The sequence below is a fragment of the Clupea harengus genome, chromosome 19, assembly GCF_900700415.2.
Source record: "Clupea harengus chromosome 19, Ch_v2.0.2, whole genome shotgun sequence".
NCBI lineage: Eukaryota > Metazoa > Chordata > Actinopteri > Clupeiformes > Clupeidae > Clupea > Clupea harengus.
In genome coordinates, this window is record NC_045170.1 from 9,605,312 (window position 1) to 9,626,439 (window position 21,128).

Below are 21,128 nucleotides of genomic sequence, written 5' to 3' on the forward strand. Positions count from 1 at the left end.
AATGCTTTCCCCATAAGTTTTAGGCTGCAGGGTGTTGTGTGTGTGTGTGTGTGTGTGTGTGCTTTTCTTTTTTCCTTTTTCGCAAGGCTTGCACATTCAGCTTTATTTGAGTTCGATCTCATGGTTGCCACCAATAATTTTACTATTGCCGTTTTTTTGTTAATCAGTGGCCGTGATCAGCAAAATATACAAAAGATCCCTCCCTTTATGTTGCTCTTATTCATTGATCCTTCCAGAGGATCAAATCAGCATAACATGGTGAATGTATTTTTGAATACTAGCATTGTAAAAACTCTGTACTCTTGACCTATGTGTTCGAGTTTGTTCTATCTATACCTTGACGTAAGCTGCAATAGATGGAACATGCTACAAAAAAAATTGCATTTAGTTCTCAAAGCTTTTCCCTTTTTATTTCCACTGCTTTCGGCAGTTTGCCTGTATAGAGAGAACAGATGAGATGTTCCCTCAGAAACACCATTTATTGTTCAAATTAATTGATCAAACTTTTATTTTCTGTCTCAATTAATCCATCACAATTTTAATGAATGCATGTAAAGGCTGTGTGCCTCACTACATGATGGCACATACCATACAGCTGAGTGACCCTATCTTCATGATATTTTTTTTTAAATATTTCCCCCCCCCCTCCTTCATGGCAGTTTCTTTATTCCATATTAAGCCTTTGTATCCTTGAACTGACAGATCTTCACTGATATGCAGCACCCCTTGTTTTCATAGTTCACTTTTTCTCTGACAAGTTCTTTGGTAAAACCAGCATTACCTTTGCTCTCTGAGGCTTCCATTCCAGATTCCGTTGCTAGACATTCATAGTTCCCAGATATGCCATAACGAGTGGAGTTTTTCAATGGACACACTTACTGCTCCAGTCTTCAAAATCAATGCCATATTGCTGTGATTGGGAAGCGTGTGGGGGGGTGGGGGGGCAACCTAAGACTGAAATGAACCAATCCACTTTTCCTGTCCTCAACAGCTTCAGAATGATCTGGCTTTTTATACCAACTTGGAACACTACCTCAGAACGGTGGCAGGTGCTAGCATGTGCCCCTGATCTACATGATGACAAAGAACAAGAATAGTGACCAAACGCAAGCCAATACTGTTTTTTAAAGAAAATATTGTTCATTTTTTTTTTTTTTTTAATGTTGTTAAGGACTAATTTAAGGGACATTTTATCGGCCAAAAAGAAATATCAGGGGACCAAAAAATTTGTAATTGGAAATGGCGTTTTATGCGAATGTCCTCTTACGATTTAAAACTATTTTGTTTTTAAAAACTGCCTTTGAACACCGTTATTTATTGCAGTGAGCTTCAACCATGACTGGATGACACATTTGCCAACTGTGTAATGACCTGGCCATGATCCATTGCTGTCCTTTGAAGGGTCAGTAACTGTTCTGAGGTTGTACAATTCTATGAGTATAGGTGCCATTTGGTTGTGCTGATCTGCACACTAAGCAGAGGAGATGGAGAGTAGGAGCCTTAAAAAGTTCTACAACGCTAAAGTGTCTTCTGGAAAAACCTTCTCAACATTTTTGGCAATGAACTGTCACAAAGGCTTCTAAAAGAACCCTCAAAGGTTCAAAGTAGAGCCATCTAAGTGGAACCTTCAAAACTCCATAAAAACACTTAAAGGCTTTAGCAAGACCTTTTTAGCAGAAAAGACCTGAAGAACCTAAAATGGTTCCAAGAACCTTTTTAAGAGTGTAGAGTGGATGAGCTAGATATGAGAGAGAATGCCTGAAGTCAAGTCATTGGTTGGCTAAATGCCTGTGGAAGTTTGTTGGAAATGCAAAGTGGCATGTATCTTTGGACCAGAGGTTAATAAATACTATCTGGGGTTTCCGATGGTATATATTTGAAAAGTGGTATATTTATGCGATTTGACAGGGATGTGCCATATTCTGGGTTGTCCGCTAATCATGGATGAATGATAATGGATGATGTTTTATTGGTTATTATCTGAAACTCTGGATTTTGCTCTTCAGCATGGCAGCATGAAGTCTCAACAAAGCGTGTGCAGTATCTGATCAGCAAAGGCCATTGTCGTAAACTGTGTATAGAGGTCAGACAGAGCACTGGTTTGGGTTGTAATCCTCTACTTGATTTCATTTTGTAACCATATGGCAATAAAATCAGTGAAGCTTGTCAATTTCAAATCTGTTGTCTTCTCCCAGAGGACAAATGCAGAACATGCATAAGCTATGACAGTTCTCTGTTTCAAAAAAATACATATTGGTTGGCTAATTGCATTTTATAAAGGGAATAATTCTAAGTGACAAATCGAATAACACTTTTTATTTAAATTTTTTTTAAACCAATGCACTGGTTGGTTTTCGGCGTCTCAAAGAATTTTCCTCAGCAGAATGGTACAGATAAGGTTGTGTAGAAATTCAAATCCAAATTCTTTGGACAAGATGTGAGGTTGAAAGAAATGCATTTTTCCCCTCCCTTACTCCTGTGTGTGCCTTTTCGATCACTCCCCCCCCCCTCTCAACATAAAAGAATTTCTATGTTAATTATCATGTAACCTTGTAAGAACATGCTGCATAGAATGATCAGTATTTATATTTTGCACTTTCTAAGCAGTTTTTAAAAGAAATTGCACACATCTGGTCGGGCAGAGTGAGAAAAAGATAAAAAAGAACGAGGTATTTTCTGCTACAATAGGAACTTTAAGGAATAATATGACTTGGATAACTTTTCTAAAGAAAAAAAAAGTATATAGACATGAAGTACCTCATAAGCCTGATATATGCTGCATTGACATTTCATTTATATTTTAATTTTGCATACTTCATTTTTTTTTGTTTTTTTTCCCCCAAAGTCATTAAAATATCCCTTTATCCTGGGAGGTTTGTTGAACACATAAGGCTGTGCAAATGCCTGTTTTTTTTTTTTGTGTGTGTGTCTAGAATGGCACAGCTTCATCGCGTCCCTTTTATTTGAACCCAGATAGAAATAGCGTGTGCATTTGTACGAGACACAGGGTGCGCTGTCAATCAAAACCTCTGCATAAAGATGTGACCTTGAAACTTGTTGAGGTCAAAGGTTTCCTTTCAACTTCAGTTTTCCCCAAAATGGTCACATCTGACATAAAATTCAATGACGTACTTTCACAGAGCATTCTAATGCACGTATCGTTTCACTTGGGCGACTCCTGTATGATGGCTCAACGTGTCAAACAGTAAATGGGCATAGAATAATTGATCCCGATGAGATTATCCCTATTGGTGAATGATGAAATGTGACTGCAGACTCAGGTATTGCCAACTAAGGGCTATATCTGCTACTGTTCTGTTACCTTTCACCTCCCTCACCGCTGTCTTAAATTAGCCAGTTGCATGTGGTGTTGGAACACTGTTTTTGGACATCTGGCCTTAATGATGCACTATGACCTTCAACGTGTAAGCTATATGTTGCCCATAGCGATAGTTATTCAATGCCCTACGTCTGTTGCTTTTCATCTACCTCCTATGAATGTAGGGAGGGAGTGTCCTGAGAAGTTTTTTCCTTTTTTTTCTTTTAACTCATTCATTTACAGTTTTGTGGCCCAACGTGAAGCAAACACAAGACAAAAAAAAAAAGCTATTCACAAGATTTCGAAATTCTGGGCCGCATGATTGAACTCATTCTTTAAAAAAAAAAAAAAAAAAAAAATGTAAGTTCTTTCCAGGACACCCCATTTTTTATTATTATGAAATACATATTCTCTTGAAAGTGAGTCCATATCCACACATAAGCCATGGAATAGCAATGTGACCAAAGGGTTTTTATTTTTCTAGTGAAGGCATCCCTGCACAGCCCACTGGCTACAAGCCTCCCGTTCATGTCACTGATTTTCAAAAACTCTGTAAACTTCATAGCTTTTCACCACATGCCAAATTTGAATTTTCTGTCATTCCTGTCATGGTGAGGTCTTTTTTTTTTCTTTTTCAAATTGATGCATTTGAATACACTGCTAAGTTCCTTGATGTTTTGTTTTCTTCTCGATGTTGTAACGTGTGAGCTTTCGATTTGTATTTTACTTTTTGTTTTTGTTTATTATGATAAACTCGAAAATATGCTGTAAACCTTGTTAGGACATAATGTGAATATGTATCACTTGTAGTTCACTCTCTGGCTTGACTGTATATTGCATTAATTAATAAAAATGAAATAAAATTTTCTCTCACTGGGGCTTTATGTTGATTTTTCAGTGATTTGGTAGGTAGTAGTACTCTTGCTGATCGTATGTTGATGTAAATGTTTTTCTTTGCCCAGAACAGTGTTCATTTTTTCTTTCTGAGATCATTATTATGCAGTTCTCCCCCCCCCCCCCCCCCCCCCCCCAGTGGTAAACATAGCAGAGCCAAGCCACTTAATTCTAAACAAACACAGATGGCCTTGGCTTCTACTAGAGCCCAGTAACATAACCTGAATTGTGCACTGGCTGTAGTATTTTGCAACTGTTCAAGTCTGGGTGGACATGGTCACATGTTATGAGTGTTTTTGATACAACAAATATGAAGGAACTAAACGTAATTTTAGTCTCAAATATCCCTGCGCACTTCCGCACTCATTGATGCACATATCTTCTCAATGTAGCCGCTTTGTTTATGTGCAGAATAATGGTGTGACGCAAATCAAAGATGTGAAGTTATCTTACACGGGCCAAAGTTGGATTTTCAGTTGATAAACAGAAGCCTGACTCCTAGTCAGTCGATTTCAAGAAAAAATAACAAACCCTTGTCTGAGGTACCCATATTCTCATATATATATATATATATTTAACTCCTGCTTCCAGAAAGACTGTGAAATAATGAATATGTACTCAAAGCAGATAAATAGATTTAGGTTTGAAAGCCTGTTACGATAGAAGAAAGTCGCTCAAAACATGATCCGGCAAACAAATGGTGCGTCACTGGCTGCTTGAAGTCCGCAGCCTCCACCGACTCAGACTTTCCAATAGCTCACTCTTGAGGCACTGCACATTGGAGCTCGAAGTCGGGAGATTTCTTCAAGGTAAGTAGAATGAATAATTTTATTTTAAGCAATATTTGCATTGCTGTCAAGACCAAAAGTTCTATCTGTTAGTGTTTTATCTGACAAAACATGCATGTTACCACACGGGGATTTCCAAATAGAAAACTCGCTTTGACAAAGCACCGCAAACAAAAGACACGGTGGAGCGTAGGTGAGGTCATCGTGTCTGATTTAGACGAAACATTCTTTTTTTTCAAAGAAGAGCTGTATTATACTTTTATCTTAGACAATATAGGTGTATTCAGAGCTGTACTGATGCCCGATATGTAGCTTAACAACTCGTGATGTTTTGGTGTTTCATGCTTATTTTATATGCATGTTTAAAGCAAAGCCAGCTAAATAAGTGAAATAGTTATGCATAGTTATTGGATCCTAAGCGGGAGGAAGGGAGGAAACAGATATCTATAGCCTCTTACAGTATAGAGAAAATCTTAGATCTCCCAAATGCAAGGACATCCACAGAGGGGATCCGCTATCTCTGGGTCTCTTTTATATCTTCATATCCATTAATATATACATGTATGTGATATATATGTGTGTGCATGCATATACCTTAAATATTTGCGTGTGTCCTTGTGGGAACAAAAACTAATTGGATCAATTAATGTGTGTCCTGTGGACTTGGCACCATTAATGAAATGCCTCAGTCCACATCAAATTAATAACTGTACTGTGTCGCAGTGCCACAATGTTGTTTTTCCGGGAGGGCGTGGGGCAGACTTGGCTGCCCATGTGTCTCCTGCTCTGTGTGTGGTGCCCTGTGCTCGGACAGGAGCTGGACCAGACGCTGGCTGATTGGGACGACTGGGGCTCAGGCCTCCAGGACCTGCTGCTGGCCGGCTTCCCGGCGGACAGCCCTTTTGTTTCAGAGACACCGGACAGGCCTGCTAACTGCACTCAGCGCTTCTGGCTGCCCCCGTCCTACCCGGTCTGCTGGGACGACGTTGTCGGGCAGGAGGAGTTCGAACAGACCCGCCTGCTGGCTCTCCAGAACCGGGCAGCACTGCAGGCTGTGTCACTGGCCAGTGGCCTGGACGAAGGGGGACTTTCGAATGAAGAACAGGCCCGCCAAGATGTGCAGGGGGTTCAGGCTGACCATCAGGAAGTGGTCCAAACCGCAGACACCATGGAGAAGGTTTTCTTCTCTTTAGAAGAGAAAAGGAGAGAAGGCACTGAGCATTATACCTTTTCCAGGTAAGCTTTGCTTAACCTCCTACATCCCATATCATAACCCATATAAGAGCAACAGACAACCTACACTTTATGATGGCTACACTCCACGCTGCCTCCTGTTAATCACTCGGCAAATGGAGGCTTAGAAAGCTGCTGGAAAGAATAGGCGAGTTTTATTGCCTCATGTTTGCCGTACAAGGGTTTTATGAGGCGCACACTCACTAACACATGTGGAGGAATGTAGGGAAATGTGAGTGTGCCATCTTTCCACACCAGAATCGCCGCATGCCTCAACCATGAAGTCATTACCATCAGCCGTCACAGCCATCGGCCAAGAGTCAGGATCTGTTCCATTGCTCTGGTTGTGTCCAGCACACTCCAACAAAAGCTCTTGTCCAGACATGGGAGGGCCTGGCATCATAAGCATCTGGCTTAGGAACAAGCAGCTCCAGCACTGTTAACAATTTCATAAATGTTGTTGCAGGCAATGAGGGACACTAAAGGAACAACTAGAAGGACAGCGCAGAAATCTGTAGTGAATGATTTTGTTGTGGAAAATACTGTGACGATCCACAGCAGCAAATCCACTTCTGAAACGGTCATTGTGAAAGGATTTTGTTTGCCAATATTCTTTTGCACTGTGTGCTTTCAGATCTTCTGTTCATAATTTGTTCACATTTCACAGGTCCAGAAATATGTAACGGAAAGCTACAAATGCTGATACAAACAAGAGACACAGAATACAGTATTAGCAGTATTTCAGAGTTCAGGATCACCTCATTTTAAGTCTAAAACATTTATATTTTGAACAAAAATGACACACTTTACCTTTAAAAACATCAGTCTTAAAGTATATGGTGTTTTAAATCTGCTTATTTTTATTATCTGAGGCTGTTTAACAAGGGTAATTGAAACTGGCCTACTCTTTTTCTTCGTAGCATAAAGGAGCAGCTGACCAACACTAGAGCCTCACTCCATAGTCGAGGGGAACTAGCTGCACTTCTGGAAGAGAAGCTCTCTGTTCTAGAGAGGTCCCTGGACCTCATGCAACTTCGGCTGGCCAAACTACTGGCACGGAGATGGTAGCCATGCCCACCCTTTTCATTACAATGCATGACTCATAACTAACATAGAAAACCCTTGTTACAGTGACCACAGTTATCTCTGAAATGTGTATTTACCTGAGAGTTGGACTTGTTTTAGATGAGATTGGGAGGCAATTACTTTGTCTCATTGGCGCCTGCCATCCAAATGATCCAATGAATCATACATTTTGTTGGCTATTATAAGCCTTGGTAATAAAATCTATATTTTTATATCATCAGCCTGCAGGCTTGTTCCCTTTACATTGTGCGACCACTATAAAACTGCCCCTGAAATGAAATGAAACAGTGTGGAGAGATAATGCTGATTTCTGAACTGCACCATCATCTTTTGAAATATGGCATAGAGGCCTGAACCAAATTAAATGAGTCTATTAAGGAGGCAGTATGGCACAAGGCACCTATTTTTGAAGCAGCTTTCTATAAGCAACTAGTACTGGTGCCATCTTCAAATGAATTTTCATGGGATATGGTCACGTGAAGGACCGATAAACACACCTGTCGTTCCAACTAGCCGTCTAGGCTATGCACTAAGTTCAGTGGTTCTGGTCGACCAGCCCGCGAAAATGCTAGAAAAAAAGCGCCTTCACAGCATGACATCCCCAACTGTGTATACTGCCAAACGACATGAGTTAACATGCTAGCAAGCCTTCAATCAGTGCCTCTCTGCTGATGTTGTGTCTGTAAGGTTTTTGCATGCCTTTTCAGTAGACACATTGCTAGTTTTCGACCAAAGCTCCATACTGCTGCTTTCAAATTATTAAAATCATTTGTCTCAATGTGGACCACACAGAAATCATCTTCAGAGCAAAATGTGTGTGTGAAAATAAAACAGCGTGTTCACACTATGCACAAGCACGTTTATTTCCATACATGGTATAGACTGAACCCTGATACAAACATCATATATGAACACTAAGCTACGTGTTAACAGCTACACAAATCTTAACCAGTGCACTTTCCGTTTCCTGCAAAAGAAAGAATTCAGACATTGATACCAGTGAAACAAGCTAAGTATCCTCCCTAAGCATCACCTCTATTGTAGGAGTATTACAAAATATCCCGCTGATTTGTTAGAGAAAGACAGACACTGAAAGGGTATACGAATGTTTTATAGCACAAATAAATACAAAACCCCCCTACCCTTCGTCTATAAGATTATGTGCACAATTCTTACTTATTTGCCCTCTGCAGAAATATGAGACTCGGAGCTATCAAAAAAATCAACTTAAAAACAATTGTCATAATGCCCTCTGATAAAGAGAGAAAGAACTGAAATATCCTGAGTTGTATTTAGTTCAGGTATTGGTCACAAATGCAGTAGTATTTAATATGCAGGACTGCTTTTTTTTTTTTTAAGCAATCAATGCCACTGGTTTTCCAGAATGACCATAAATACGTGGTACCCCTTTTTTTTGATTGATTTGATGATCAGACTGTCAACGAAAGCCTCTGGAAGCACCAATGTATAGCACCATTTAACCTGAGAATTTAAAATCCTTAAACAGTGCAATATCTGTGAATGACCTGGTTGAGTTTGAGTATGTATAAAACTCTCTCCAAACACGAATGCATCCCTGAATACGTGTCTACGTGAACGATCAAGCACAATTACTGGAAGCCAAATTAATCACATAGTTATCTGTGAATTGGCCTTCGCATTTGTGCCTCTTAAGAGTTCACTGTGACATCTGTAATTTGCAGTACGGAGGCAAAAATCAAACAAAAAAAAAATCCTCTAACACAGTAAGGTTAAGGTAAACGTATCCAGTTATATTAACCCTGCCTTGATTGGTTGAAAAAAAAAAAACCCAGAACATCTGTACCACCAGTGCACACCGATTTTGTGGTTGCTGATTTGGCTGTTAAAAGGTTGGGGAACTCAGCCGTCTGAGACCACTGAGTGAGTGGTTGGTAACAGACCCATGTCTGAAATCTCAGCAGATTTTCATTAGATTTCATCTTCCTCCTGCCTGTCTTCCAGCGTCTTCAGGTAATCCCTTGCCAATATCTTCTTAGGAAGGATATCTGTAAGTGAAAAGCAAACTCTTTAGGACAAGAAAAAAAAATGTCCCTTCTGCCTCCTGTAACAAGCAGGACATAGTAAATAAGACGTGAATATCGTGTGTTCCACATACCGGTTAGAAACTGAAAGTTCTCCATCGCCTCTGCAGCATTGGCGAGGTCACTGTATGACAGTGTGTTCTTTTTACCAGACCCATTTTTAAATGAAGACCGTGCTAGATGCTGTACAAAGAGCTCCTGGATAACGACAAAATAGTGTCATACTCCCAAACTTAACCGACACTAACAGTGTATTGAAAGCATCACAACAGTTTGATACGACATTAACGTTAATTTACTATGAAGGACATATACCTTTATGATCAGGTCATCTCACAAGCAGCCAGTAACATTACTTTACGATAGTTAACGTACGATAACTATCTAGCGAGGTTCACTCGCTGCCTTGCAAATGGTTTATCCACCACCATGATCACATCGGACTCACCATATTTACAATGAGCAAATATACAAAGTACGACAAAAGTTTGTCAACGTTACTTCAATCTATGTAACCGTAAACAACAGCCACTGCCAACAAACGTTAGAGTGAGTTAGCCTGCTGGATTGTCTTTTTTGCTAGCCAAGTTCACGTTTGTTAGCTTGTTCCTAGCTACCCTGTGACTAGCAAACAAACAGCCAGGGATGTGGCCTTACCGTTGCTTTTGTAGTTAAAAAGAGGGCGTCCTGGTTAATATTTGAAACATCTGGAGAACTTTTCATTATCAGCTTCACTCGGGACACTGGCAGTGAAATATTTTTGCTGTTTGGTGCAACTTTGGCATCCACGTTATCCCCAGACATCTTCACATCGAAGTTGGTCCGACTAATGCGGCGGAAGTGAAACGCCACTTTTGAAAGTGGTCCTAGGCTGGACTAGGGAAATGTAGTTTCTTTTCATTTAAACCGTTCTAGGCCGCATAAATTACACTAAAATACTTAACATAGACTTTATAGGACTTTTAAATTAACGTAAAATTGAAACTAGTTCCTAGAAATTAATTTGAGCTGCTTATAGCCTATTGAAAGAGTGAACAAAATTACAAATATTTTGCAGGACTGAAAATAAATGCTGTAGACAGACAGTCTTTGTAACTTTTGGTATGTAAACCTCATCATTGCAGTACTCTGTTAATATTGCCATTCAGCGTAAAAACAAAATTCAACAAAATCTCGTTATAAAAATAGCTTGAACTACATCACCCACATCCCCTAATCTGTTTATCGACAGACCTGTTGGTCCATCTGTGGGCAGTGTAGTTTTTCTGACTGGAACGTGTAGCGCTTTTCCTCAGAAGGAAAAACAGCAGTTCCCATGGTACATCACGATTACCTCTCTAGGGTGTTTGGGTCACCGATAGCTTACTGAACAACTCACTCACCGCTGTTAATACTATTTTGAGTTGATAATGTTTATGGCAGGTACAGGTATTGGGGGTCGGGGGTGTAGCCAGGGCCCAAATTCAGGATCTGGCTCTACAGGATGTAATCCACGCAAGTTTAGCGAGAAAATTGCCCTTCATAATCAGCGTCAAGCTGAAGACACCGCCGCCTTCCAAGAGGTTATGATGGACATCACTTCCACCAAGGTAAGTCTCGATGTCGGTTTGACAGGCCGAGATCACAGAAAAAGTGGTATCCAACACGGTTATTGACGGGAAGTAAGAGTTGTCTAGTTGGCAAAAAGATACACGGTTTGAGGTTATAATTAAGCGCTGCAGAGTCGACTGAAAAAAGTTAGCCAGGTTTGATTTGCTAGCTAAGTTTTCTGTTTACGTTGCTTCAAACAAGCCTGTGAACAGACTCAGTGCAGTATTAGGGTACATTAGAATCATAATCAGAAACGCTTTATTCGCGTGCGTGCGTGCGTGTGTGTGTGTGTGTGAGCGAGCGAGAGAGAGTGAAAGTGCGTGAGTGTGTGTGTGTGTATATTGATTATATGAAGTGATAATTACATTAGGTTAACGTTGCTGATATTTCTGTCTGTCAGCGGAACGTTTGTGTCACCCACTATATTTTGGTGCTTTCCCAGTGCTTAGATACAATTCATTACTAACAGGCAGCATGTTGCCAACACTCAATAATCAATTCAATAGCAATGCAGTTAATATTTTTTTTCGGAGATACACTATATTTAGCAGATTTATCTACTTTTAAAGTTTACATTTTTTTTCTCTATATCTACTTTTCGATAGCAGTTTACCTTAGCCTACTAGGTGATCTAGGATATTTCCAGCGCCCCACGCTTAAATTGAAGGATGAGCTGATGCCCTTTTCTGTTTCAGCTACATGTTCAGAGAACTCGTCAGGCCAGAAATCTGTCTCCATATTATGGTGGTTCCTTGCCCAATGTTAACCAGATTGTAAGAGCTACGTGTGACGCCCAGGTGAGACTTTATCACTGATGACACACATGAAAATAACACATGAAAGGTCATATATAATGTCAGATGAGTAATAATCATAATCATAACAACAATAATAATCATAGAAAAAATAATAACAATCCCTTGCAGTTTTTCCTTTGTGTTATTTTATTCACTTAGTATTTATATAGTCATGCAGTTACGGCATACTATTCAGATCTGAATCAACTCCCTGAAAAATTAGCTGATCACATTAGCATGACATTGGTTACCATGGTTTAACAGGTAAACAGCAGAAACATGAACCTGGTTCCCTTCATGGGATGAGATCAATGCTTAATTGTTTCATTAGGCTTCATTGACCATTTGGGTCACCAGGTCAAGGACTGTGTGGCCCAGTGAACTAATGGCTAATAACTATTTCTTAATTAAATTTGTATCCATGCTATGTCTTTGGCGGTCACACTGTACTTACCATATTGGCCCCTGGGCCACAGTTTTCCTGATGACTTCTCCTCCCTGCTTTCCAACACACGACTATCTAAAGACTGATACTCCTTCACACGTACACATGTGTCCTCATCAATCTTCACTCCAAAAATTAGAAATCTTAGTAAGATGAAATATCCTAAATCAAGGCAATATATGATTGTTTTTTGTCTGACAAGATATTTCTTCTTACCAGGCATTTTTGATGTGTTTCAGTCCCTAATTATCTTAATAAGGTATTATAACTTGTTACTGAAATGGTATTACTGGTTCTGAGCAAGTTAATGCTTCAAACAAGTTTTATCACCACTGACAAGTACAAAACAAATTTTCCTTTTCTGTTGGCAGATAATTTTGCTTATTTTAAGTGATATATCCCCCATTTTATTACTTTTTTTCTTGTTTTTGAAAGCTGAATTTTTGCAGTGTTGTACCATGCTGACTGCACATATATCTTGTTTCAACCTCTCTCAACATAGGGTCAGTTGTCGTACAACCCTGAGCACAGTTGTGCCGTGCGCCGTCAGCTGATGTCAGAGCAGGCCCACAGAGAGAGGAGACTGAGTCCACCAGGCCGGCCCAGCAGAAGACATGTATCCTTTTCAGTCAGATAAGATGTGCTTCAGTTATCAGTAAGTCCTTATTTACCGGCTGCTTCTGGATGGAATTCTTGGGGTCTGGTTTGCCTTTCTATCTTTCTTATATTCAATCATGGAAGTGGTGGCTTTATCCAAAACAAGTTGCACACACAGTATGGCAATATCAGGTTTTTTTTAATCATTTTTGTGTGAATGAACTCAATACCTTGACGCAAATTGATCACATGATCTATATAGAGCACAGATATATAGAGATGTAAAAAACAATGACACAATTTCTTTACCCATCCAAGCCAATAGAGTGGCCATTATAGGAGCAATATAGAGTTCTGTTCCAAAACTAGTAAGCTAACTTCCTGAAAGGCCTGTAAAAACCTTGCAAACACCACCAACAGCCCAGTTGACACTGACAGAAGCTTGGCAACACACTAACTGGTGTCTTTTGGCAGTATAGCTGGCAATGTCATGCTGTGAAAGCTTTTCTTCCATTTTTGCAGGGTATTCCATACAGAACTACATAGGGTATATCCTGGATGGCTAGTGGGAAAGACACAGGAGTTTATCTGTCCTTCACAGGATGGTACCAAAACTAGTTGCCTATAAAACCATACCTCAAGAAGTGACAAATTGTTGCATAGTGTTACTATAAGTGCATTCATGTATGTATGTACACTATGTGCACGAATGGAAATTGTGTGTACTTTCTAGTGGAAACACACCTTCAGTTTTCTGTGTATCTTTGAACCACCAGGGTGCCCCAAAAGAGGACCTTATTCTAGTGCACTTCTCTTCTGAGGAGATTTTAGTTCATGGTTCATATGCTCATACATTCATATACTCTTTCTAATTATGACCGTCACTTGAGAATGAAGGCATAACCATGATAGACATAGCTATGATTGCGTAATTTTTTTTGATGACCTGGAGAGCCTTTTTCCACTGTGACTCAGAGAAAAGGGAAGATAACATCTATAAAATCTTTAATTCTATTAAAATTCGACCTTCAAGCACTCTCTTTTCCCACTGGATTTAATATCCCATATGAAGCCTGTTGGAATGGTGTCTCAAACATACTTCTGCTTGCGATGGTCGTGCCCTACCAAACTGTCGACCTTAACCCTCGACCTACAGCCTGACAGTGCACCTTACCACTCTTTCCACCAGTCTCCTCCCCCCGTCTCTTACTGGAGAAGGTAAGGATCAGGACCCTGGCCAGCTGCGCCAGTCATGCCTGACCTTTAACACCTGCTGTGTGCCCGGGCACTGCCCATGCTTTCTGTGTGAATGCCACCCTGAGTAATACCAGTGTAGGCTTTACAATAACATTATTTTTAATAATATAAATATGCCTGCTGTTTATAGATAAACAATTCATAATTCTCCCTACACGAGGGGTGCATTTGTTAGAAGTGTCATTCACATTACACTGAAATATAATAGCTTCCAGGCTACATTGATTTGTTACACTTCCCAGTAATTGTTCATTAAAAAAATATTTTACAGCTCTCACTGTTTGAGGAATGTATTGGTAAAATAAGTGTGGCAATAAAAATGTACTTGATTGAGCTGCCAATTTTTGTAACGTGTTCGTGATGGGAATCCCATGCTTTGCCAGTTGAGCTTGCCATTGCTTTGCAATCCCATTGACTGTTATTTAATTTTTTCTAGTTTTGCTATGGAAAGTAGTATGTCCATTTTCCCTGTTCTGTATGTGTTCATGGAATTCCAATATTATGTGACCCCCTTTTCTGTTTCGGTTAATGAAGGAACTGGCCAAACAGCTGCACCACAGACCAAGGCCAAGAGGTCTGCCTCCCAGTGACAGCTCTGAATAGGTAATTATCCGCTCTTTTGTCCACAGTTCCCCCTCTAGCTCCCCTTGGTGCTGCCCTTTCCCTAACTGCTCTCTCTCTCTCTCTCTCTCTCTCTCTCTCTCTCTCTCTCTCTCTCTCGACTTTCCCCAACCCTTTTTTTTCCCAGGACAAATTCAGATTCTGCCCTGCACACCACTGTACGCAACACACACATTGGTGACCAGATGAGCTCAGCCCAGGCTCTCACCCCCCGGAACAGACGCGGTGGTGAGTTCACTGCCACCCCCAGCAGCTGCAGTTAGTGGCTGCCCCTCCAGCTGGAGAGGATAGTAATTAGAAGCCTGCTGGTTACACAAGTTGCTGTTGTTTTGTTTGTGAGACTTGCTACTTTGCATCGATTTGAAACTATCTATATATAGTATAGTTTCAATAGTTTTCAATAGTTTCAAATATATAATATATACGTGTGTGTGTGTGTGTGTGTGTGTGTATATATATATATATATATATATATAATATATGATTATTAGTGGTATAAAACCAGTGTGTCCTGTTAAATGCTCTACTGAAGTGGGATGTTACTTTATGACTGCTTGGTCTGTCCTCGCTCTTTTGTCTGTTTTAAACTCAAGTGTTCCCATATCCTGTGCCTCTCATTGAAGAGAACTTGCCAGAGGAAGGCAAGCCTTTGAAAAGAGACTGTAAAAAGGTAACTGTTGCCGTCTTGTTGCTTGTTGCAATGATGTGATTTATTGTAAAGTTGTTATCCCCTTTCCAAGTGGATAAGTAATGGTTTATGTGGCCGCTCTTGTGTGTCCTCAGTTGTCCGAAGTGCCATCAGGAAGTGCCAAAGCCTCCAGCCAACAGTGAGTCATCCCTCAGTTCCTGTCATGTTCACTCAATTCATGCTGCCAAATCCTGGTCTGATATGCTGTCTTTTGCATTCTCTTCTCCGGTCTTCTTATGTGTTCTCTTCTCATCTCTTCTCTTTTTCACCTCTCTCCTCCTTTCCTCTGTTTTCATTTTATCTGTTCTCTTACCGTGTGTCTTTTCTCTTCTCTCCTCTCATATTATCACCTCTTTTCTCTCTGACTCACTCTCTCTCTCTCTCTCTCTCTCTCTCTCTCTCTCTCTCTCTTCAGAGAGCACCTCCCTTCCTAACTGGCACCTTGACTAGTGCTTAACTTGCACTTCAGCAGTTACATTCCTGCACTTCTTTTTCCTTTCTAGGTCGTTTTTCTATTTCTTATGTAAAGTAGTATTTATTGTTACACCAGGTTTTTTATTGCTCTTAGCTTGACTGTTCTCTCCCTTGTACGTCGCTTTGGACAAAAGCGTCTGCTAAATGACTAAATGTAAATGAATGTAAATGTCTCTCTCTCTCTCTTACTCTGCCCCCAGTGCCATCCCAACCCCCAGCCAGCAGGGCGGCGGTCTCCTCCCTGTTCCCTCTGCTCTGAATATGAGTGGTTCTCTGCCAGACCTCTCCAGCCTGCACCTGCCCTCTGCCCAGTCCACATGCCTGGAGATGGACCCTCTGGGCCAGGCCCCATGTCTGGCCTCTTCCAGTAGCTCAGACCACCTGTCAGGGGGTCTTACACACCCTGGCCTCAAGGCCGATGATGCCTTTCACCTACCAGGTATTATTCAGTCAATTCGATTCAATTACTTTATTTATGACAAAACTCTATATGCTGAACATATATGCTACAAAACATATATGCTGTCATCTAGTCTAGCTAACTTATATGCTAGTGTAGCTAATTTATATGCTAGTGTATCTAACTTATATGCTAGTGTAGCTAATTTACATGCTAGTGTAGCTAGCTTATATGCTAGTGTAGCTAACTTATATGCTAGTGTAGCTAGCTTATATGCTAGTGTAGCTAACTTTCTTGATGTGTGTAGCAGCGCTCATGTAAATTAAATAAAACGAAAGGTGCTGCATTCCTGTGAGGTTTATTCGAATAAGAAGAAAAGAAAAAGTATTTTTGGGTGATTTTAACACATTTTAGATGATGATTTATTAATAAATATGATGAGGACAGTTTCATAATAAATCGAAATGACCCATTGATTTTAGAGAGCCATTACATCCCTAAAAGGAACATGCTAGTTAGTTTTTAGGATGGATTCATGGATTTTTTCCCTCTGCTCTTTTTCAGGTTTATCACCAATGCCAGCCTCTCTCAGTAACCCTCTGCTTCAGTCTTCATTAAGTAGCCCCAACATCCAATCATCTCTCAGCAGCAACTCCCTCCCCAACTCCTTGAGCTCTGTCTCTTTACAATTTTCCCTGAGTAACTCCTCCCTCAAGTCATCCCTCAGCAACCAATCCCTGCTCTCCTCTCTCAGCAGCTCCTCCCTTAGCAACCAGTCCCTCCAATCAGCAGCCAGCCACTGTAGCTACAGCAGTGGCATAGGCGGATCGCGTTCTTGCTCCACCTCCTCCCTGTCCTGCTCTTCGCGTGCGTCTAACCAATCACACCCTCCACACTCGACGTCGTCACGGAAACGGAACCAGCTCAGCCCTCTCATTCTGCCCAGCGGGGGCGAGTCTCGCTGGCACCACCCAAAACAGTTTTCCCCCACCGTGTCCCCAACACTGTCCTCCATCACTCAGGTATGGCAGTCCACATGGTAGTCAGTGTTTCCATTGAATGACCTATTCACATGATGTACACATGACCTCAAAAATACCTCAGATATTTGAAAGCTTTGAAAGCTACACTAGTGTCTAACCTTACACCATCTTGTTTGTTCTGGCCCAGGTTTAATGACCTTTCTTTCATGGACACAAGACTGGTAGTTTAATTTACAAATGTCAGGTTAGCATAATACACAGGCAAATGGGTGGAAACATGGTTGTCATATCCAAGGCTCAGTAACCCTACCAACAACACAATTCTGGAATTGAAAGTGTGGTAGGCGCACAGTAGGCGCACAGTAGGCGCCCTGCAGCACAAACTTCTGTATCTAATCATTTAGAAGACATTTTTATCCACAGAAATCCACAGAACGGAACAACAGCCATATTATCTGTTTTTATCTTAAGTTTCATGAAGGCCCACATTTCATGGAAATGAAACTGATGCCCTTGGCATTGCCGGAGCCATGTTTATCACTGGAGCTGCATTTGATTAATGCTTGTGTTAGACATAATGAATAGATGCTTAAATAAAATGTTGTCTTCTGCTTTGCTCTATGTGTGTCCAGGGAGTGCTCCTCAACACGAATCATGTCTCACGAGACTCCCGACCCCCCGCGTATCCCTACAACCAGCCACAGCATGCTGGTCCTCCTCTATCCCAGCAGTCATTGCAGCACTTCCCATACAGTCCAACGGAAGGGCAGCTCCACCATCAGCTGGCCGTTGTAGAACCACCTGTGCACAACGCCAACTACCACCAGCAGCAGCAGCAGCCCCACCAAGCACCCATGCCAAGCCAGCCTCCCCATCAACAACACATACATCAGCCGTACCATCCACCATTATATCCAAAGCGCCAGGTTCCCCAGTGTCACACACAGCCAACCCCCCCGCAGTCACAGAGCCACCTCCTGAAGCACCTGCAAGCTCCAAGCCCCCCACCTCTGCAGCTCCAGCCTCCCCAGGCCCAGGGCCAGGCGGGCCCACACCCACAGCCCAGTCAGCAGCACCTGCGGCGCCAGCAGCAGCAGCAGCAGCACCACCAGCAACCATATCACTGTGAGTCGAGCCAGCCGCTCCACCACGCAGGGCCTCCGCCACAGCTGCCTTATTCCCAGCCCTTTACCCACCAGCAGCAGCAAAGCCAGTGGCCACCTCACCATCTCCAGCCTGACCAGCATGCTCCACATGTTCTCCATCACCATCAACAACAGCAGCAACAGCAACAACAACAACAACAACAACAGCAACAGCAACAGCAACAGCAACAGCAACAACGACAACAACAACAACAGTGTCAGCAGCACCTGTCGTGGCCCTCTCCAAGCCCTGCTATGCCTGGCCAAAATCAGGCCCACCCTTGGCTGAAGGAGACTGACCTCCATGGAGCCCTGACCAGTGTGGAGGCTCTGCCCACTCAGGAGCCCCTCAGAGCAGGCACACCCATGAGGGTGCAGAGCCACCGGAGATCTAAGAGCCAGATGCAGGATGTGGTGGCAGGAAGTCCTCTCTCTGGGAGCCCCCAGAAGATGGCCCAGACCCTGCAGACCGGGATATCCTCACAGGGTGGGCTGTGTCTGGACTCCGGCATTGGCCTTAATAACGTAAGTGGGATCTTCCTGTGTGGAGCTTGTTACCGACAGCTGTCAAATCAGCCATTTTGTTTCTGTGATTACAAAGTGATGACTACTGTAGCTACCCAGCTGCTGTTGCAACAGTTTTGTTTTATGAGAGTTGCATTCCTACAACGTGTCTATTCACATATGTGTTTCTGGATTGCTTGCTTTGCTTCCCTTCCCCTCAGGAGTCCTACATGGGCCTGCACCTCACTCCCAGCCAGACTAAAGCCCTTTCCCAGCAGGTGCGTTGCAGAACTTCCATGTTAAACAGAGGAATCTCTTGGAGCTGTCAGTTACTTATTCTGTTCACTGTGAATAATCGTAAGACTGGAATGTACTTGTACGAGGAGGATTCTTCTTCTTTGATCTCACTGTAGTTCTACCCTTGACCTCTTTACTTTATTTGTATTTATATATTTTATTCCTATTACCTTGCTGCTATTACACCTGAATTTCCCTACAGGGATTAATACAAGTTTATCTTATCTTATCTTTACAGTTGGGTCAGCTCTGCAAGGAGTCGGGGTCCGGTGCTGACCCAGATGCTGGGATGCAGAGTGCTTTTCCTTTCCAGAACCTTAATCTGGGCCAAGACCAGAAACACAGCAGTGGAATTTGCCATAGCCTCTCTGACATTATGTTAACAGGTACAGTTCAGAATTAGTAGCCTAAGACTTATTTCTTTCACTAAAACAATCCATCTCTCCTTCCATCTATTTGTCCTTTCATTGATCTGTCCATCTAAAAGGTCAGGTATTTAGCAGATGCTTTTATCTTTAGCAGTTCAAACTCCCTGCAGCAACTGGGAATGAAACCCAGTCCATCCACTTTCAAAGCAGTGATCCTTACCTCTGCACCACCATGCCCATATAAACTAGAAAGTTCACTTACTTGTGTATGTACTTGTACTTGTCCATTGCTGTCTTCACTGATGTCTGTATACTACTGTAAACATTTAAATAAACTGCTGTATAAAAAAATGTCCCTCTCCTCAACCTTCCGTCAGATGCAGCATCCTGGCTGGACCAGGAGATCGCGGGCTTCCCTGCCAACATGCTGGATCTGGATGAAGACGCCTTAGAGTTGAGCATCTTGAGGGATGAGGAGTTCACCAGCGAGTCTGCCGTGGAGGGGTTCTATAACCCCATTAACTGACCCGGGCAGGGGCACGCAGCTGGAGACGATCTCCCAATAGGTTTATAGCCATTCTTTTGTAAGATAAGTCTATCTATGTGAGGTGGGACGCCACGAATGTGATTATGTCAACTAACAACTATCCCTATAATATGCAGTGATCTCTAGATCGCCATTTTAGAGAGGATGTAAAACATTAGTTTAGAGTATTGGTTATGATTTGTTGTTGTTAACTTATGCACAAATATAGGGACAAAAGCTACATCTATGCATCCCCAAGTATGCCACAGCTACAAACCTGCCCAGTTCAGAAAGTTAAAGTATGTTTGAAGAGGACATTACATATCTATTAGATTTTGGAATGTGACATTGTCCTCAATCATGTTTTAAGTCGTGGCAGCATTTGTGTCGCGAGGTGATTAGAATAGAAACTAATTCAAGAAAACGAATCCATTTCTTTTAGCCAAAACATATTTTTTTTAAACAAACAAACAAACAGAAAAGGGTTGTGGTCATCCCTTTAACAGGCTGTTACTTGACAGCTGTATTTGTCTGTGCCAGCCTGGTCAATCCTTTACATTTTATGATTTTTAAAATGAAACAGGAAAACAGCTCCTGTGTATTACGCTTCTGTTTATATTGTGCTAATATTATGACTGTATTGTCATGCTTATTTATTATATATGTTCAAATACATGTTTTATATATTAAGAGCCACTTCTCTCTCTGGTAGAGATGATGAACGCATTTTTGTGCTTAGATATCTTCCTTGCCAAAAAACTAAGAAAAACATTTTGTCTGTCGCAAACAAATAATACTTGAGTCAAACAAACAAAAGCATTGTTTATTATTCATTACTGCCTTGATATTTTGCAACAGTAAATATTATTATGTGAACTGATTGCACTCAGCTGTTTTTATTCATTGCGTATGCCAACAACATGACAACCATCTGGTACTCATTGAACAGTGAAACAAACTATCCTTTAGTTTCTATTTTTGCTGACAAAAAGCATAGTTCTGCTTTGATGCTCACTGTCAGCTTCAATGATGACTTAATTTGCCATTTTCTTA

At 41.5% G+C, this 21,128-nt stretch overlaps 3 protein-coding genes across 4 annotated transcripts; 2 read left to right on the forward strand and 1 right to left on the reverse strand.

Annotated features, from left to right (window-relative positions):
* Positions 1 to 4,372: 4,372 nt before the first annotated feature.
* On the forward strand, positions 4,373 to 7,600 carry si:ch211-57n23.1. Its single transcript, XM_012832903.3, has 3 exons — positions 4,373 to 5,022; positions 5,725 to 6,237; positions 7,155 to 7,600. The coding sequence occupies exons 2-3, from the start codon at positions 5,732 to 5,734 to the stop codon at positions 7,300 to 7,302; spliced, it is 654 nt and encodes a 217-aa protein (XP_012688357.2). The 5' UTR covers positions 4,373 to 5,022; positions 5,725 to 5,731; the 3' UTR covers positions 7,303 to 7,600.
* A 558-nt stretch (positions 7,601 to 8,158) lies between these two features.
* Positions 8,159 to 10,223, reverse strand: chrac1 (chromatin accessibility complex subunit 1). The gene is made up of 3 exons (XM_012832905.2): positions 10,041 to 10,223; positions 9,458 to 9,581; positions 8,159 to 9,347 (listed from the first exon to the last, which is right to left on the reverse strand). Exons 1-3 carry the CDS (start codon positions 10,185 to 10,187, stop codon positions 9,271 to 9,273), a joined length of 348 nt encoding a protein of 115 aa, XP_012688359.1. The 5' UTR covers positions 10,188 to 10,223; the 3' UTR covers positions 8,159 to 9,270.
* A 462-nt stretch (positions 10,224 to 10,685) lies between these two features.
* crtc2 (CREB regulated transcription coactivator 2) lies at positions 10,686 to 20,951 on the forward strand. 2 transcript variants are annotated; one of them, XM_012832859.3, is made up of 14 exons: positions 10,686 to 10,972; positions 11,669 to 11,770; positions 12,718 to 12,831; positions 13,969 to 14,030; positions 14,604 to 14,672; positions 14,818 to 14,918; positions 15,284 to 15,360; positions 15,474 to 15,517; positions 16,053 to 16,291; positions 16,817 to 17,274; positions 17,868 to 18,905; positions 19,106 to 19,162; positions 19,420 to 19,567; positions 19,927 to 20,951. In XM_012832859.3, exons 1-14 carry the CDS (start codon positions 10,793 to 10,795, stop codon positions 20,073 to 20,075), a joined length of 2,838 nt encoding a protein of 945 aa, XP_012688313.2. In that variant the 5' UTR covers positions 10,686 to 10,792; the 3' UTR covers positions 20,076 to 20,951. The 2 variants fall into 2 exon arrangements, with proteins under 2 accessions (XP_012688313.2, XP_031442121.1); XM_031586261.2 differs by having other exon boundaries at positions 15,314 to 15,360.
* Positions 20,952 to 21,128: the final 177 nt, after the last annotated feature.

Bases quoted from the DNA above. Each gene is read 5' to 3' on its own strand.
- si:ch211-57n23.1 (XM_012832903.3), top strand. From the start codon at position 5,732: ATGTTGTTTTTCCGGGAGGGCGTGGGGCAGACTTGGCTGCCCATGTGT. The intron at 6,238-7,154 runs GTAAGCTTTGCT...TTTTCTTCGTAG, and splicing joins GAGCATTATACCTTTTCCAG to CATAAAGGAGCAGCTGACCA.
- crtc2 (XM_012832859.3), top strand. From the start codon at position 10,793: ATGTTTATGGCAGGTACAGGTATTGGGGGTCGGGGGTGTAGCCAGGGC. The intron at 10,973-11,668 runs GTAAGTCTCGAT...TTTCTGTTTCAG, and splicing joins TGGACATCACTTCCACCAAG to CTACATGTTCAGAGAACTCG. The intron at 17,275-17,867 runs GTATGGCAGTCC...ATGTGTGTCCAG, and splicing joins CACTGTCCTCCATCACTCAG to GGAGTGCTCCTCAACACGAA.
- chrac1 (XM_012832905.2), bottom strand. From the start codon at position 10,187: ATGTCTGGGGATAACGTGGATGCCAAAGTTGCACCAAACAGCAAAAAT. The intron at 9,582-10,040 runs GTAAGGCCACAT...GTCGTTATCCAG, and splicing joins TTTTAACTACAAAAGCAACG to GAGCTCTTTGTACAGCATCT. The intron at 9,348-9,457 runs GTATGTGGAACA...TTTCACTTACAG, and splicing joins GAACTTTCAGTTTCTAACCG to ATATCCTTCCTAAGAAGATA.